Genomic DNA, 20716 nt, shown 5'->3' on the forward strand with positions numbered 1-20716 from the left:
CTCTCTCTCTCTCTCGCTCACTCTCTCTCTCGTTCGATTGATCGATGTAGTCGTACTGAACAAAAGTATGTATGTATGTATGTATGTATGTATGAGCAGCAGGGAGGGCGAATTCTATATATATCCTATATACATTTTATAGGGTTCCGAATGTCAAAATAAACCCTCCAAAAAAAGGGTTTTCAACCGGAAATAAACCGTCGACTACGTTTCAAGAGGAACCTTTGGAGGGAGAAAACCTCCCAGGAGGTCCACCTGAGTTAGTTTAAATACGGTTTCTGGTTGAAAGATTCATTAATGGCGCTTCGATTAAAACAAATGAACCAATTTGTTGTCGTCGCCCTCCCTGCTGCTCTGAATTAATTTTTTTTTATCTAACCCGATTCGATACCGTGTTCGAGGATCATGTAAATTTATTGTTACAAATCCGTGCGGGTTTATTTTGGCATGACTAAAGAAATTTTTAAACCTATTTATGCCACTTCCAGATGGTCCTATAATAATCATACGAACATAATTTGGTAGCGCTGCGTGATGCTTAACTGGTTCTCGTCGTTTTGTAGCAGAAAAGTCAGTGATTTCCATTAGAAAATATATAAAAAGAATATGGATTTATATTGTGTGAAATGTAGGGCGCGCACACCGACAAGTGATATAACAACCATTACAACAAAAAATAATAGATCTGCGGTTACGGGCAAGTGTGAACGATGCGGTACAAAGAAATTTAAATTTATCTCCACTGGCAAGTCAGGTGAAAAACCAAAGCCAAAGTCAAAGCCAAAGTCAAAGTCAAAACCAAAACCAAGGTCAAAACCAAGGTCAAAATCGAGTAAAAAAAAGCAACACGGGGGTGATATTGCATCAAAATTAACAAAACTACCCGGGACTCCGTGGGCTAAATACCCAGGAGAAAAACATCTTCCAGAATATAGTTACCGCGGCCCTGGAACCCGACTTGATATCAGACTTGATGACCAAGATCAACCAAAACCAGGTGAGTATCCGATAAACGCTATTGATAAGGCGTGTCATGCGCATGATGTAGCTTATAAAAGTAAAAATCTACAAGATAGACATCTCGCAGATGTGAAATTAATTCACGCGTTAAATTCCATCACTGATAAATCTCTCAAGGAAAAATTAGCTAGTTGGTTAATAAAATCCGCAATGAAAGGTAAATTAGCGCTAGGTGCTTTTAATTAATTATAATGGAATCGATTTATTATTCTCCAAGAGGATACTGGAGGGGTAGCGCAGCAATCAGTAAACTCGCTGAAGCAGCAAAAGTTACGCGAGTTACTGCTAAAAATTGGTTATCCAAACAGGCAATATGGCAAATTTACCAACCACGTCCTAAACAAATTCACTTTGCGCATTACAATGTCAGTGTACCAAATGAAGTTCACCAGACTGATATATTATTTCTGCCACACGATACCATTAAAATCCGAAGACGTCAAAACACATACAAGTACGCGTTAACTGTAGTTGATGTTGCAAGTAGATACAAAGATGCGGAACCGTTAACGACTAAAACAGCATCTGAAGTAGTCAATGCTTTTGAACGAATTTATCAACGAGGACCTCTACGATGGCCACAGCTGCTACAAGTTGATCCTGGCAAAGAATTTCAGGGTGTAGTTTCATCGCTGATGAAGCAACATAATGTCAACATCAGACGAGGACATACTGAAATTCAGCGTGATCAGGCAATTGTTGAACGATTTAATCGAACTCTTGCTGAGCGGTTATTTGGAAATCAATACGCGAAGGAATTCATTCAAGATAAAAGATCACGCGAATGGGTCGCAAGATTACCAGGCGTGATAGCTGCATTAAATAACGAGATTAATCGAACAACCAATATGAAACCTATTAATGCAATTACCAAAAAACATATACCCGTACGACGTGATTCTTCAGCACAACCGATACTGGGTGATGTCACTGTGAGATATTTATATGAACCAGGTGAACTTGAAGGTGGTAAAAAAAGAGCGACTGATCCTATTTGGAGCATCACGACACACAAGATATCCAATATAACTAGATCTACTGGTAGACCTGCAATCTACAGACTGGATTCAGCTGCTCCTCAATGTGGATTTACACGTGAACAATTACAAGTAATTCCCGAGGATACACAATTACCACCCAAATCACTTAACTAGCACCACGACTTCGATTACACTCAAGACAGGTCAGCATTACATTTTCGCGTGTATGACCAAGACGATTATCTTTTCTATCTACAGTAAATTGTCTTGGATTATTACTCAAATACTGCCACAACATCATACAATTACAGCTTGCACAATGATTATTCTGCTGTTGTTTTAGTGTCATGACAAATTCAACATCAAGGTCAAATTCTCGATTATTTTTTTTTGTCACTTTGTTTGTAACCGCACAATTTTTTTCTGATTGTATCACTGTTGTTTTCATTATTAATTTCATCAGCCATTAACTCATCCAAGACAATCCTTCGCATCTGAGATATTCTTCTGACTCTGGATACAGCCAAGTTAAAAAAGTTTGACCACTCGATTCGGTCATCAATAATCCAAACAACTGTATCAGAGATAGTTAGTCCCTGAGATGAATGGATCGTCACTGCGTATCCTAGCGTCCACGGGGATTTATCAGCGCGCAGTGCATCTTCAACAACATTGACATCAACTGCCATAACATCATTTAATACTAAATTCTGTTTCTCGGTCTGTCCTGGTATATCAACGTCAATATTCTGTAACCGCGTATCAGCTGGTCTATAACACAATGGCACTGGCAGTGTTGGAAAGTTATCTTTGTGTAATTGAAATAACTGCCGTTGAAGTGTGTCTCTGACTACCTTTCTACTTGCCACTATCAAATCATTTGGTCTCCACGTTTTCCAAAAGTCGTTCAAGGAAGTTTCTGAAATCACCTCGCGCATTATTTCACACTGAATTTTATTCGGTTGCAGTCTAATTAATTTCTTAAATTCCTTCAACGTTGCATCGAGAGATCTATGATCATCAGTCACTACTTCGTAATAATCAACAAAATTCTTCAACCAATCGTGTGGAGATGGTCCAACAAACGGAGGTGGCTGACCGTGATCGCCGCACATAACCACTGCAGTATTTTTCAATAACAACCAATCGAGAAATGTTTTTAATGTTTCTAACGGCACTGTGCACATTTCATCCCAGATAATAACTTCTGGAATATATTTCTCTCCCATTCGATCTGGAGTCCACACACCGCCGCTGTATTTGAAAAAACTGTGGTAAGTACTAGAATTAACTCCTCGTTGTTTCATCTCCCTGGCAAGTCTGTGTGTTGGTGTTAGCACGATTATATCTGAATTCTGTCGAAATAATTCGATTACTCGAGTTGTCTTACCAGAGCTTCCCGCCCCGTTCAAATAAACGGTTTTGTGTCTGGATACTGGATCGTACACAGATGGTGCATTCGATATTTCTGAAAATTCTGATTTACAATAACTATCTTTAACCGCAATATCAGCAGACTCACAATAACAATGTAACATTTCCTTTTTTATTCTCCACGAACTCCATGTTTCATCATTGCTTGTGAAACGAGTCAGTAATTCTGAATATTTTTTATCGACATAAAATGAATCCGTAGCAACTCTAACTGCAGTGTCAGGAAATCTATTTATGATCGATAGTAAATTTATAGAAACATAAGCCAGCATCGAAGATCTTAAATGGGTGTATTGAGGCGATTCTCCTTCGATGTAACTAACAATTGTGCCCAATTTTGTTCCGTCAGACAAGTAAGCATCTTCCCGATTACAAAGTATGTCTCTCGCAGTGGCATCGTTATTTATAAAATTTAATTCAGCATCATCCATAATCAATCGTGAGTGATGTCGTTTATGATCATATGCACCACCTTGAGTAAATTTACCGATCATTCTTCTACCGAGATCTTTTGCTGTTTTTTTTCACTGTTGCTAAGTTTAATCTTAAGAATATTAACAATGACATCCGCGGGTAGATCCGGATATTCTCGTGCACATTCTTCGAGACTGACACACTCGGTGTTGGTAACCAAACCGAAGTCTGTTTTCGGTACGATATAATTGCTTCACTGACCGTCAACGATATCAGTATTTTACTGTCAAGCATATATCGTAATAACACTATTGGCGCCCAACGTTTCTCCGAAAAATGTCTGCCAAACCAAACATAACAGCACGGATGAAGATTCATAGTGAATTCAAATGACGTTACACGAGCAAATCCTGTCAGATCAAAATCAGTTAATGGACCATTAATTGATACTCTTACCATCTCATGACAATGATGACCAAATCTCGCAAAATATCCAGCGCACTCGCCCATCCCAAGAAAACTTCCAGGATAACACGCGGTCATGTCTACGGAAATCATGTCACCGATATTATACTCGGTGTTCCACAAACCGCCGTGTCCGTATTCGATACAACTATTCTGGACATCTTCAAGGAATTCAGCATGTTTTGGTCTCCATGAATTTTTCTCTCTCGAGGCATGGGCAGCAATTGACGGGACTGTAAAACAATTAGTTAATAATTGCTCAGTATTTTCTGAATATTTCTGTGCGAGTTTTCTCATTTCTTCGTGAAGAGATTCTTTACGATATAATTCGCCGTTAGGTCTTACAAATTGATCATACTCGCCTTCTTCGGAACTTTTAAACAACCACACTGACACAGGGTCGATTTTGCTTATTCGGCTGATAGCATCAAATATTCCACTCCAAAAACTCTCTGACGAGTAATATCTCACAACACGATTTCGTGGAAATATTGTGACTGAGGAACTCCAAGCATGAGCGTTGTGATCAATGATATTTATTGGAGCTCCATTCCGATTATATTTTGATTTGTATAATACTTCCCCTGTTATTGTTGCTACGGTTATGGGGAATCTTAATGCTTTTTCTAACTCAGCAACATCGTTTATTGACGCTCCTGTATCCTTAACCGATTCAGCCCATTTGTTTATTTTTTCACGTCGCAGATCAGTTAAGCCGTTTCCACGCTTCGCATTTTTAAAATATTCTATTACTCGCTCGGCTACATAATTCAGCTTTGAAAATCTCATCGGAGCGAGATCATTTTTGTTAGGTTTTTTTATCGGATAAATTCCATAAATGACCGCTGTTACAGGATACGTTCGAACGTAATATGGTCTGTCAATCCCAGTCAGCATTCCTGGTTTGGAATCTTTACTTAACAGAGCGGTTTTTTCCACCAGCAAGGACAGGGTCACGTTTGTCACGAATAATCCAAGTATCATCATCCGAGCGCACAATAAACTTTACTCTGAAAAAATATTTCTGATTGAGGTAATCGATAATTGTTTTCGCTCGTGTATCGTTCATTGTAGCGTCCTTGACAGAGTCAACATTGACAGAGTCAGTGTCGGGTATAATTTTGAAATGTGGACCACACGTGAGATGCCCCATCATTACGAAATTCGTTTTTGGCATCTCTGATAATATCAAACAGATCAATCAGGGCTCGCCTTCGCGAATCAGGGGTTAGTCTGTCAAGATCAAATCTAGAAGCTTTCCCGGTGCCGATAGCACTGGGTTTGATTGCAGATAATCTCTCAAACTCCTCCATATTATATTTAAGGCAAACATTTAAATAAGAAATATTATATATATATATATATATATATATATATATATATATATATATATATATATATATATATATATATATATATATATATATATATATATATATATATATATATATATATATATATATAATGAACCATTGCAAGTGGCTCAAAGTAGGGTCTGTGACTGTTTGTAACAAATCATGCAAAAAAGAATTCTGCGGAGAACATTTCCAAAGTATCCTGAGAGGAGGGTCAGGGCCAATACCATGTCTTCAATGTGGTGATGGGGTCAGGGGTAAAACACGATTGTGTGCAAATTGCGGGGTAAGCGATACCGCTAACTTAAAAGATATTATAACAAAAAAATAAAAATGATACGCTGAAATGTGGGCGCGATTATATAACTAAGTTCTCAGACAAATATGACATTGTTATAATGAACCAGGAATTTGTCCGACACCCTATCATCAAGAATTACGAAGCGTCACGTAATGGAATAGTTAGAAATTGCAGGTTAAAAAAACCAGTTGGTGTTGCTGATAATTTTGGATATCTTAGATTTACCGCTGGGAAAAAAGTTATTATAATCATCGATTTGTATTCGAGGTTTATCACGGAGTGATCGAAGACGGTTTTGTGATCGATCATATAGATAATAATAAACTTAACAATAATTTATCTAACCTACAAGCCATCTCACAGAGCGAAAATTCTGCACGAGGAGGTACTGGTAAATTTAACAGTGTTACAAGGAAAGTTGTCAGATCTTTCAACATAAGTACCCGTGAAGAGAAAATATTTAAGTCAATGTATGCAGCTAGCAAGCATTTCGGTATTTACCCGTGTTCGGTCCAGCATGTTGCAGATAAAATATACAAATCAACGTTTTCATACAAATTTATTAGCTGGATTTCATTTCGTTATGTAGATGCGGATAACTCTGCAGCGGCTGTGTAAAAGTCAATGATGTAGTTATCCCCTTGACGAGTCAAGGTCATTACCTGTAAATACATTATCCAGCGAGCAGAACTATATACAGTTTTTTTTTTACACAGCCAATTGTAGCAGCAGTCTATTTTCACCTTGCGTTTGTCAATCCAGGTAAATGTTTCAGGTGATTGCACAACACCTGTAAAGGTAATATACATTTATCCAGCGGCGGGCAGAACTGTATACAGTTTTTCACAGCCAATTGTAACCGTCTTATTGTATATACACACTAGCAGCAGTCTATTTTCGCATTAACATTTCCGCGTTTGATAAAATCAACAATTGTCAGTACAGGCAAATGTTATTTTCACAAAATCAGAACTTAAAATCTAGTTCAGAACTTAAAATCTAGTTCAGAACAGAATTCAGCTGTTACCTATATGATGTTTTTTGAATCTTATATCTTCAGATGCGACCCGTGGCGCAGAGGTTAGCTCAGCCGACTTTCGTCCCTGTGACTTATCACTGTCTTCAGATCGAATCTCGTCACGGATAAATTGTGTCGACGGTACCGAGAAATATGGTTTTATGGTGGGGGAACCCAGCAAGGGTCCCATGTACATATCCTCCTCCACGTTAAATCGTGGGGGTGACGTTTTATCACCCCTGGGATTTAATCCAGGGAGGGTATGTACATGAAAACACAGACAGCCTTCTGAATACTCTAACATTTCGCCTCGCTTTCGCTTAGAGAATTCGCTGAAGGTATGTCTGTAAATACGCCCTCCCCCAAAAATAAACAGTTGCCTTGGATGCAGAAAGCTCTACGTCACATGGGTCCCATTCAGAAAGAATGCGGCCAAAAAGAAACGGGTCACGAAGGATGCAGAGAATCGACAAGATACGATCTGTAAGACAAAAATCTTCGAGATAAAATCTTGGGATAAAAGTCTGAAAGGACCTTCGTGGAGACACACAGGCCCAGTGCAAGACCCATGATTGATAACCGCTCATCAAGAAACTGTTTATTTTTTTCTTATAAATTTATAATTATATAAATATGAACTACGAAAATATCAACCAAGTAATTGCTGCCATTAAAAATTACAAGAAAATAAAATTAATATATGTGATGAATTAAATCCTGACAAAATTATGTCTGATTTTGAAGCGTTATATGAGGCTACATTGGAAGGTCGGTATATTTTACCTGCTTAGTATAAATTTATAAAGAGAATCCAAACAGCGTTGTATAAATCACTGGCTACAACACAAGAACAGCAACTAGATGAATTTGTCTCTCTGTGCCGTGCAATTGAAAAAGTCAGTTTAGCGCTGTCCGAAGAATATGAAGCCAGGAAGGTAATTAGTACGCATGTAAGACAGTTGAGAAAAATTATGTCAGATCGTGAGTTAAACCCCCTTGATGAAATCAAGGATGAAATTACTGGGAAATGAAGTCAGGTATGTGGAAATGAAATCGAAATTAGAAGTCGGTCTTGCATTGACAGAAAAAGATATTTCACCCACATTTTACCCATATCAATCTGACCTGCATCAGTCCGATTGGTTATTTTCGGTTGTATCATCTGGATCTGGATCAATTTGATCCACAGGGTTAAATAATATTTACTTAAGTTGACTAAGTGTAATGCAGGAGTGCGCGTAATTTAAAATCTGATCTCTGTCACATGTGATCACACAGATACGTTTTTGCTGCAGTTCATCTAACTGTTCCTGCGTTAATAAAAAGTCTTCATTACCGAATACATCAATAACCAAATCAACTGTGCTGACCGGGGACTGCATAAACACCTCCCTGATATATTTTTCAAGTGCTTGCTTGTCGTGAATAAAAACTTTCACATGCTGGTACATATATGATACTCGTTTGATTAATTAGAAATCAAAGTCTGTCAGGAATAATTCTGAGCGACAGTAAAAAAAAACACGCTGACTGTCAGGAGAATTACTATATAATTCTGATGTTTGTGACAAACTTTAGTCTTAATTTAACAATCTAAGGCTTCTATTATTACTGTTGTAGGAAGCTTGATTTTGTTGTGGGGTTTAACGCCATTTTTCAGCACGATAGGCTATACATGGCGGCCAGTATTAATGGTGGAGGAACAACCCGGAAAACCCCGGAAAGAACCACCGACCCACGAGAAGCTACTGGCAAGCTTTCTCACATGCCCACATTGGCTGAATCTTAGACTCGAACCGCCGCAGACAGAGGTGAGATGGCAGTGATCCGTCACGAAGAGCGCTTTAGACCACTCGGCCACTGTAGGAAGCTTGAGAATAACAATCTGAGAGAAAAAAAAATGGAGCAAGTATCATATTTACTAATAATAATAATCAATTATGATAGTTGCTCCAAAGTTTAGTCTTAATTTAACAATCTAAGGCTTCTATTATTACTGTTGTAGGAAGCTTCAGAATAACAATCTGAGAGAAAAAAGGGAACAAGTATCATAATTATTTTTTTTTTGAATGAGATCTTTACGATAGAAATTCTTAGGATTTCAGAAGTAGATTAATATGCAGAGTTTCATGTCTTAAATCCAGAAGGTGGTTAGATTGGTCTGTTAGTTTGAAATTTATTCTTGATAACAGTGGATTATAAACACTGCAGATAAACCTGATTGATCGGCTCTTGCACAATCAGATATGCAGGTGGTTCTTTCGGGGTGAATGAATAAAGAACAAATCCTTGCTGAGCTTGATTTGATACTGTCGTGTCCGTGCTGTAGCTGCCATCGATTACATCACACACAAAATTGACTGCGACGACTTCGGTTATATTTACGATGCCCGGAGATACATGCCGGCCTGTCCATTCCGAGTTATTGTTGTGCCTGAGAATAGTTGCCGGTGGCAGTGTTTTTCTCCACGCAGAGAGTATGTCGGGAAAATATTCATCAATGACATCATTCACCGATTTTTTTTTTTGTTCGTTTGCTTTATACCCGGGAAATTTAAAATTCGGCAGATCTGCTTCTGTTGTTCCATACATAGTTAAAAATTGTTGTTTGGAATTATTTTTATCGCTGTCAACATGATCGATTAGCGCCTGAATTAATCGCTGGTTAAAATATTCCACATCGAACATAATCTGATTTGATATCTCAGTTTGTTTAATGATTTCGCTGCGTGAACTTGTTATATCGGAAAGATACTGCTGAAAACTTTGCAGTAGTCGCCGCCGTTGTGCTTGATGATCCTGATCAGCAACCGTAAAGTATCGATCGATTACATTCAGGTTAATATTGGTATATTGTTTTTTTTTTTTCCTGTCGATCGTATTCATAAGCAAAAGACGATCGGAAATCAGAACCGCGAAGTTCCAATATACTACCTAACGTTCCCTGTTGTAAATCATATAAAAACCCCTCGTATAATGGTTGAAATCCGTAATATGACTTATTGTCAGACGTTTTCGGTTCTGGTGGTATCGGTGGTGCTTCGGGTGGGATTTCAGGCCATCCTAACACTGTTCTGATCGAACTCTGATATATATCTACGATGTAGTCTGGAGTGCTTATTTCGATCGCAGAAGACAGGGTTGGTTCATGAATAGTTATTTTAATTTTGGATTCTTTTCCTGTGATATTTTTGTAATTCCTCATTGATTTCTTCAATTTGATAAGACCCCGTTGATATCCCAATGACGTTCCAGTCGGGTGTACCATCGGGTCGGTTGTTATGTACAAACACGAACGAATTATTCGCTGGTAATCTACCAAACGATTTTGATCAGATATTGGGCCAACTGTGATATACTCGTAATTGTGCTAGTGCGATTTCTTTTACGGGAATTGCAGTTGGAAAATTAATACTAAATTCAGGGTTAGTCGAACTTACCGTTATCATTGAAATTCTTCTCGGGGTTGTATTTTCGACTATGTCGAGCAGAGCTCGATGAAGTAATTCTGTCATTATTTGTCTTTGTTGTTTTTAAATGGCGGGTGTAGTCTTCGTATATCTTAACCATTAACGCGAATTCGGAATCTGATATTGTTGTATCATCGATGCTTGATGATATCAACGACGATAATTTTGAGTATGCGGACGTGACTGTGTTTAGTTGTATGACATAATCGTGGTATTTTGTGCTCGTGCATGAGGGTATTTTTTTTGGCGATTATATTAAAAACCCCTGCGATGGCAGTTGATGAAGAGACGATTGTTACTACGATTGTTACTGGTGTTAGCGCTGATAATACTACTCCGGTGGATGCAACTAACGCGGATACCGAGTACACTAACGCATCCAGGATGACTGCTCGTCGTTTATATTTTTTTACTTTTAGGTTGTATTTGTCGATGAGGGTTTTTAACTCTGATTGCCATTCGCGTACTTGATCGTATCTGTATTGTTGCACATCCAATGTTGTTGTTGATGCTGTTAAGGATGTCATTTATTATCTTACGCAGTAACCAATTTAGGTGTTTCAGCTGCGAATTCCAAACACCACCAGTAAGATGTTGCGGTTAATTTCTTATCGTCTGCTTCCAGTATAAATTCCTCTTCGGTTCCGCTATTTATTATTACAATCACAACCCCGGAAAACCTGTCAGTGGAATATCGCCAGGGATATGTTGTGAAAATCTCAAATTTTGCAGCACTGAACACAGACAGTCTATACACACCAGTAACTGTTGCGGTATATTTTATAGTTTTATTATGTTTAGACCATGTTGCGAACCCAGATGATACCGTGTACACTATGTTGGTAAAATGCCCAGGAGTAACTCCAGGTGGGATTTTAATCAAACTGGTTTTATTAACGATATCAGGAATCCCACTTACGATATCTTGCTGTGTTTGTTTGATCGTGTCAATGTCGGTTTTGATACCTTGCTGTGTTTGTTTCATCGTGTCAATATTGGTTTTGATATCAGAAAGATTGTCAACGGTGTGCGGAGTGCCGAAGAATCCTTCTGTGATTTCATTAATTTTTTGAAAGTTTCTACGAAGTCTTGAAAACGCGCTTACGTGAACGTGGATAATTTATTATCTACGGTGCCATAGTTAACGTCAACATACTTTTTCGTTGCAGCATTTTCGTCGGATGTTGGATCTCTTAAAACAACTATTTTGTTCCCGTTCATGCTGAGTTCACCTGTCATTGAGTCACCGGTATTTTTTGAGCGATTTGCTACAATTTTTTTCATCTCGTCTCTGATGGTTGTAAACGATACACTTGAATCCCTGATTTTTCCGCTGTCAGTAAACACAGGGATATTATCCGGGGTAGCTCCAAGGACCCTAGTAATTATGTCATTTAATTTGATATTACTGGTTTTTAGTTTTCCGTATTGGTCCTGAAAAATAACAACCTCATCTGGGTCTATCCCGGATAACGATAAAAGATTGTAGATTTCATCTTTGGTCGCATATTTTGATAAATCCACCTCACCGAGTTTTTTTTATCTCTGCTTCGATGAGAGATCTTTCGTAAATATCTACCATTATTCTCTTAAGGATTGTTTAAATCGACCCGCGTTATACTCGTGCACGACTTTGTGAGGTGGTTTGGTTGATTTTGATATCGCGGTGAGAACATTTAATACTTCACGACCACATATCGGTGGATCGGTTAGTGTTTGTGTTGGTAGAGTTGAATACCAGACTGGAATTGGAGTTGGAGTACTTCGCACTCTGTGCACATATTTGAGGAATTCGACTGGCGGTGCTAACCCATACGAATCGAAATAGATAATTCCACGTGGATCGATCGCGTAAGCATCCCAGTGAGTTCCTGGACCATCACTGTTATCAAGATTAATAATTCCGGTTTCTGGATTAAACAATGCCATGATCCCGTTATTGACAAAACCAACTCGGTCATTGGCGTCGTAGTTATTATTATTCGTCTTTACAAGTTTACCTTCCACTTCAATAAAAACCTCATGGGGTAGAAAATATCTACTTGCATCATGAACTTGAAGTTCGATACGCCCTTGTTTATCTGGTTCTTTTGCATCATATGAATAAAACTGATAATCACGCACTGAGTAATCTCGCTCGACCGGCTCATCTATATTAAATGCTGGGTCGGATATGCGTTTGAACATTTTATACTACTGAGTGTGTTTTCAAATGGTGATTATCTTCGTCGAACACGATGTCCACTTCCTGCTTTCAAATTCTCTGTTATATATTTTTTGAGCGTCAGATTCTAACGCTGCTAGTCTGTGATTTGCAGCTTGATTTATCACCTTACTGACCTCCGCGGGCATAATTTCGGTGCTCGGTAATTTCACCGATGCTGATTTTCGTCTTATTAATCGCGCTAGTCTTTCTTTGATTGCCGAGAGCGCATTACCAGCAGCACTAACAATTGCACCAGGAGCTTTTTCACTAACCACGTTAATGGCTTTCATCGATAATTGTTTTGCAAGAGGACCCAAATTTGGTGCTAACCATGCAAAATAATCGTTGAGTTACATCACCAAGTCCGTCTCCGTAAGCTGCTCTGTAGATTGGTAATCGTGAGTTTACTGCTCTGATCTGCACAGGTGTATGTCTGTTATATATAACCATGTTATGCTATTTACTATTGTTTAATCGCTGTAATCATCAACGAGTTCGTCAACGAGTTCTCGATAAATACCAGCATCCATGACACCACCTTGAAACAATCGCCGCCAGATATCAGCTGCTTCATTAATTATTTCTGGTGAGTTGTTTCCAGCTCGTTTTCCTTCTATGAGAACTTCTAACCGCGAAACGTCATTGAAAATATTATCAAGGCAGGGGATACTTCCTAAACCCTCGCCGATTTTTGTTTTGTTTGTCGTTCTTCGACTTTTTTCACAAATTTCAAGTAATTGGGATTATCTAAGTCAACAGGTAATCCTCTAGAAGTAAAATATACCCCAGCAGGCCACTGCTCACGTGTTACTTTTCCCTGAAATTCAAGTTTTAAATAAAATTGAATTTTGTAATTCACAGCAATAGGGACTACACTATCTTTTAACTTTCCTTGAAGATTTTCTATGGAACGTTCGTTAAACATCTCTGCGGGATTCTTTGGTAAATCACCCCAGAATTGTTCTTGCTCTGTTTGCTGCAGTGACCGAGGAAGTCGATAGGAGGAATCTTCCTCCTGTTTTTTTTTCTCACTTTCTTCTTCTTCTTCTTCAGGTGTAAAATACTCACCATCCAGAATATCAGCAAGGAATTGTTTTTATTTTCCTCTTCCTTTCTTTTCTCCTTTGTTCTTGTGCTTCTTGTTTTTCTTGTTTTTTTCTCTGTCGTTCTAGTCTTTTCTCTCCCTCTTGTTGTTTTTTTTGTTCCTGCATCATTCTATTATATTCCTTCACTCTTGATAAATATGTCTGATAAGACAATTTTTTTGTGTCTAATCGAACATCACCTTTGTTTACCGGGGCCCCGAGTGGCCGAGTGGTCTAAAGCGCTGTCCGTTACGGACCACTGCCATCTCACCTCTGTCTGCGTGGGTTCGAGTCTCGGATTCAGCCAATGTGGGTATGTGAGAAAGCTTGCCAGTAGCTTCTCGTGGGTCGGTGGTTCTTTCCGGGGTTTTCCCGGGTTCTTCCTCCACCATTGATACTGGCCGCCATATATGGCCTATCGTGTGCTGAAAAATGGCGTTAAACCCTACAACAACAACAACAACAACCTTTGTTTACCTTAAACACCCAAACACTCCACATAATACGACCTACATTTTTAGCATGTTTGGGTTTTAAAAAATCTTGTTTTGAATTATAACTAGCAGCAGTAAACATACCAAACTCGATTAGCTCATTACGACTTTCAGCAGCTTGTTTTTTGTTTATTGCTGCTATACCCTTCTCAGTAAATTTCTCCCTAAAATCAACTCCATTTTTTTCCTTTTTTGGTTCTTTAACAACACCTTCAGGTTGAGGCTGAACCGCAGCCATTTTTTCAGCAGTTTCTTTTAATACATGAATAAGACTTTATTGTTTCTCACCTGGTTCCTTTTTAGGTCCCCTGATAGCAGTTGAAACATCTCCAGTAACCGCGGTAATAGGTTTAAACAATTGTTCCGTTTCCGCTGCGTACTCAACTTGTGCTTCCTGTCGCGATTGCACATTTTTTTTGAAGTCCACTTTTACAGGGATATATTTTTTAAGTGCTTCTTCTCACTCTCTAGCTAGTCTAGCTGTGTAGGATTCCGAGTGTACCATAATTTGGTATAGTAATTTTTAATTCAGAGCAGCAGGGAGGGCGACGACAACAAATTGGTTCATTTTTTTTAATCGAAGCGCCATTAATGAATTTTTCAACCAGAAACCGTATTTAAACTAACTCAGGAGGCCCTCCTGGGAGGTTTTCTCCCTCCAAAGGTTCCTCTTGAAACGTAGTCGACGGTTTATTTCCGGTTGAAACCCCTTTTTTATGGAGGGTTTATTTTGACATTCGGAACCCTATAAGAAGTTGTAGGATTCGCCCTCACTGCTGCTGTGTGTGTGTGCGTGCGTGTGTGCGTGTGTGTGTATGTATGTATGTAAAAATTAAAATACCTGTCTAGTTACATTAATTCTCTAAATCACATACCCTGGCGTATCTTGTCATTGAAGCAAAATGAATTTAGTAAAATGCATAAGTGATAACAAATATACTAAATCTATTGTTATTCATTTTGTCTTGAGTATCATTTTGTTCATTCCTTGTCTGCTTTTATTTTCATTTTTACTCTTTCTCTTTGTCTGTCATGATGATGATGATGATGATGATGATTATTATTATTATTTATTATTATTACAAAGACGAACAGCGACAAAGAAGACTAGTGTGATGTTGATATAAAGGAGATGAAGAAACCATGCAGCAATGGGGGAGGAGGAGAGTTTTAAACAATATGTGAAAAACAGCAAATATATGCATACATTTGAAATCTGCGGTCTAGAGAGTGTCTGATGTTCACAGCTTAATGAAAGAAACTCCTGTCAACATAATGTTAGTTGGTATGACAGGCATACTCCCACGTGGATGTCATGTACCCTTTGCTGAAAAAGGTGGTAGTATGATTGGGTGTGGATTCTTTCATAAATCGATTTCAGATGAAGCAAATATTATAATGAATTAACTCAGTCGTCATTATAGCTGTCTTAGATCGAGTTCACTCTGCAACAGAGTCTGTGAAATACGATAACCTTCAATAAAAAAAATCGGAAAAACGTATTGAAACTATTTGTATTTATCTCTATAGCAATTTTCCTGTACAGCTCAACATCTTCACCCGTACTCAGAGGTGTGTGTGTGTGTGTGTGTGTGTGATTTGGATTTTTAACGTAGCTTTAACAATTTTTCAGTCATATCGCTACTGTCTAATACTGTGGCATCATGCCGCAGACATGTGGCATCATGTCTCACCCAGACACATTATCCTGACACCAGGCCAACCAATCCTAACACTAACCTCTTAATGCTGAGTGCCAAGCGAGGCAGCTGCTAGTAACAAGTTTTTTAAATAAGTCTTTGGTAAGACTCAGCCGGGGGTCAAACCCATGACCCCGTTCTCAGGTAAAGTTTTGCATGCAGCAAACCAAATCGGATTGCTGTGTTAAAATTTGACTTTACTGTGAACGTTTCTTATGTAAAACCTCATTAAAACCTTTCGCAAACAAACGATAATACTTTTACAGTGAATGAATTTATTTATCATGGATTAGGTATATACATCCGTTTGTCTTTGTAATATATTGACAGTCTATTCTAGCCAGAGTTAGATATATACATGCGTTTGTCTTTTTAATATATTATGCACAGTCTATGCTCACCCAAGGTAGATATATACACATGCGTTTGTCTTTATTGACAGTCTAGTCTTGCTATAGTTGGGTATATAACTCCGTCCAAATACTAAACCAGCTAAAAATTGTATTCGTTAATGACAGTAATACGATTCGATTCCTTGTAAATTGTGTGGCACCCAGAACATGATGTTTTACATCTAAAATTTATTTTGTTGATTTGGTTGCTCAATAAAGCGTTTAATTTCCGTGAGACCCTCCTCTCTCTCTCTCCCTCTCAAATATACACACATATACATACACACATACATAATTTTCTGTTTATGTGAAGCTCACATAATCTGTAAAATTTTAATCAGGATTATTCCTTGCACAAAAGTCATGCTTTTGATAGTAAGACTGTATACTCCTAACGGTAAGAATGCATATTCTTAACAGTAAGATTGCATACTCTTAACAGTAAGACTGCATACTCTTAACAGTAAGACTACATATTCTTAATAGTAGACTGCATACTCCTGACAATAAAACTGCATCCTCCTAATAGTAAAACTGCTTACTCTTAACAATAAGATTCCATACTCTTAGTAGTAAGATTACATACTCTTAACGGTAAGATTGCATATTCTTAACAGTAAGATTGGATCCTCTTAACAGCAAGACTGCATCCTCCTAATAGTAAATCTGCTTACTCTTAATAGTAAAACTGCGTATTCTTAATAGTAAAACTGCATACTCTTAACAGTAAGAGAGCATACTGTCAGTGGTAAGACTGCATACTCCTAAGACTGCATACTCCTAATGGTAAGACTACATATTCTCTCAGTATCTTGTTTGCATAAATTTGATTTAGCCGCGTATCCCCTTAAATATATATATATATATATTATTAGTTACTATGCGGATATTCCTCTCTCTCTCCATCTCTCTCTCTCTCTCTCTCTCTCTCTCTCTCTCTCTCTCTCTCTCTTTATGGCAGAATATGTGGCATTGTTTTATGAGAGGTGTCCACCTGAAAGACTTATAAATCGACTTCTAGAGGTAAAGGCGTGTAAACATTCTGTCATTTGAGAAGATTAGCTGATTCATTTGTTCCAAGGTATTTTTAAAACACGAAGTATCATGGTGTTCATTAAGTGTTTTTAAAACACGAAGTATCATGGTGTTCATTAAGTGTTTTTAAAACACGAAGCAAAATGGTGTTCATTAAGTGTTTTTAAAACTCGAAGCAAAATGGTGTTCATTAAGTGTTTATAAAACTCGAAGCAACATGGTGTTCATTCGGTGTTTAACAACATGTTGCAATCAGTAGGAAAGGTCGGTATCATCTGTTGGCTTCTGTCTTCCTTGCTATAGGATCGTTCACCACTGTACTGTCTTTATTCGTGATACATGTCAACAATTTACTCTATGCCAATTAATTTATTCTGTTATGCAAACATTCTGAGGTAGCTCAGGCAATTTTCGTTTAAAATCAACACTGGATACAGCCTTTGTTTTAGCGATATATTTTTGTCCTCGAATAGTTATTTTTTTTAATAGATACCGAGTTCCAAACGTGGATTAAATTAAATTCAGACAATGGTTGTGATATATAGTTCAATTATGTACTTTTTGGAGGTGGGAGGGGAATACATAAAATCAACTTTGCCTTAGCATGTAAGTCTACAAGCATTAATTTTGAAGAACTGCAGTATATCGGGTGTTTCCGAGAGCGAAAAACAAACACTAATTCAGTTTTGTAGATTCAGATCTTTTTACTTTTGCTGGAAGTTCATCCATTAAATTTCGCACTCAAATGTGCAGTAACCCTCACCATTTCAAATTGCTACATGGGATGCAGCCTTGATTTAATACTGTAGTTCAAGTAGTTCCAATATGGCTTGAACAGTATTGCATTTACACACACACACACACACACACACACACACACACTGGTCATCCTTTTGAGTTTCACAAATTTGTATAAAACAGCATGAGAGTGAATGTAACTGTACTTCATCATTTTTAATACGGATATTCCATGAAAGTCTGCTTCCTTAATTAGTTCATTCATTCATCCAGCTGGTCATTCATTCATTCATTCATTCATTCATTCATTCAGTCATTCTTCATTCTTCATTCATTCATTCATATCTAGCAGTATAAAACATTTGCAGCATGAGTTACAGATAGACCGACGTGCATTTGTGGTTTCAAATTCGACTAACTGAAACCTTTTTTTTTTCACTTTCAGCAAAACTGGAGGGTGAGCCTTTCTTCAACTCAGTCCCTTTCTTATGTCAAATTGTGGGAAGTATCTGTACTATTTCCTGCGTGGGATCTTTGATGTCAATTGGAGCCCTCAGCTTAAATCGTTACATTCATATATGTCATTCCGAAGCATATCCGAAGATATTCACTCGAAGGAACTCGATTGCTATCTGCGTTGCTTTATATTTCATCGGCCTAGGTTTAGTTCTTATCAACATTGCCGGTATTGGAGCACACACATTTGACCGCCGAGCAGTGCAATGTATATGGGACCGTTTGGCAACATATCCATACACGGTGGTGTTTTCTATCGTTCTTGTTTGGATACCTTTGGTGCTAATAGGTGTCTGCTTTTGTCTAATGTACACTTATGTCTCAAACAATCGACGGAAAATAGAGCAACAGACTTCCGTTCTGACAAGGAAAGTCATTTCCAGAAATCGAAGAGCAAGACACCATCTTGCCAAAGCTTTGTTCATTATTTATGTGGTGTTCAGTTTATGTTGGCTGCCGTACGCCTTACTCATCGTTATTGATCAACACAACAATTTCCCACACGAGATCCACGTGTACATTACTACGTTAGCCCACCTACATCCATCGCTTAATTGGCTCGTGTACTACAGCACCAACCGAAAATTTGAAATTGCGTTCAAGAAGATTCTTCGATGTGGAAAGTGTCTTACGCTAGTTATAGACTCGGGTTTGTCTGGCAATGAAACTAGTAACGTGAACAACAACACAACCGTTAGATTCCTCGAACTTCGCAGACTAAGTTTTCATCCCGCAAAAGCTGAGAGAACCCATAATGTTACATCTCCATTAGAAAGGCATACTGTGGCATGATTTTTAAAAGGCCATAGAACTTTATATCACGTATCATTCCAAATTATTTAGTACCGCATTCACCCGTATATAATATGTATCCAACGGCGCCGCTTTTAAGCTTTTCGACTGAGATGACAAGTCTAACGTAAAACATAGATCCAGATCTGTCATTCCATAACGTGTAGGCAAATCTGACTCTATGTTCTCCACATTTCGGTGTGGTTTAAGCACGACCTAATACGATAAATAGATGCTTACCTCCGTGGTGTCTTTACATTCCACATCAATATATATTTCACAAATGTTCGATCTTTACAAGAGCAAGTAAGTCACGTGTTTCATACAATATGCACATTGTAAAGACTTGCGATACAATACATTTAAGGGATTTTCTTTTGTCCAAAGAGACCAACTGAATTCCATCCATTAAAATCTTGATGTAAATGTTTCATGTCATTTGTTTATTCAAAAAATTTCGTATCCTCTACGTAAATTACCCACGCTTCTCGTGAAATCTGGAAGTGTGAAATATTGTATCTTAAAGCTTTATTAGAAAATTATGTAATCTGTTATGGAATACTTATTGGGGCGACACGTCCATATAGGTTGAACTAGGTGGTTGCTTAGGGCGCCAAGTTAAATGGGATGCCAAATTAAAGGAGAGGGTGGGGGTGCGTGTATCGATTTCATAGTTACTGACAGCTGTATATTTATAGACAAAATAGCAGCATTGTCTTACGTTCTGGATATTTATGTTGTCAGTTTCATGTAAACAGCATGTAATCGGGTATTAATCTGGGGCTGTCAACTACTGAAATATTTCTGGGGACTTGGTACACTATGGATAGTGAATGCAAATCTCACGAATCCCTGAAATTAAGGAGAACAAATCTATATTCTGTATTAAATCTTTTCTTAGTAAAATAAACAAACTCCATAAATTTTATGAAATATAAATAAGGTACTAGACTGATTAAGTACCTAAACAGCCTACCAATAATAATAATAATAATAATAGTAATAATAATAATAATAATAATAATAATAATAATAAGAAGAAGAAGAAGAAGAAGAAGGAGAAGAAGGTAATAATCTAAGAGGATTTTGCTGCCAATTCTAAGTTCATTTCGCAAAATGTTTATCATTTGGAGAAAAAAATCGTGAATGATATATATGGTTTCGCATTCAATTCTAGCATACTGAATGACTGGAGAGATTGAATTCCAATTATCTATTAATAATAGTGTTATACGCATGGGTCTCATTACTGAAAGAATCAACCAAGACCTGAGTTAGTCTGAGCGAGTCTGACTCGAGGC

General features: G+C 37.8%; 1 protein-coding gene across 1 annotated transcript in view; it reads left to right on the forward strand.

Annotated features, from left to right (window-relative positions):
• LOC149789183 (melatonin receptor type 1B-A-like) overlaps positions 1-20388 on the forward strand; it is a 194624-nt gene extending 174236 nt beyond the window's left edge. Inside the window, exon 2 of the mRNA XM_089975833.1 lies at positions 18553-20388. Coding sequence (XP_089831959.1) covers positions 18553-19415 — 863 coding nt within the window. The 3' untranslated portion in view covers positions 19416-20388. The remainder of the gene's footprint in view (positions 1-18552) is intronic.
• The last annotated feature ends 328 nt before the right edge of the window (positions 20389-20716 follow it).

This window comes from Sinohyriopsis cumingii, chromosome 11 (assembly GCF_028554795.1).
Source record: "Sinohyriopsis cumingii isolate HCF-2022 chromosome 11, ASM2855479v2, whole genome shotgun sequence".
Taxonomy (NCBI): domain Eukaryota; kingdom Metazoa; phylum Mollusca; class Bivalvia; order Unionida; family Unionidae; genus Sinohyriopsis; species Sinohyriopsis cumingii.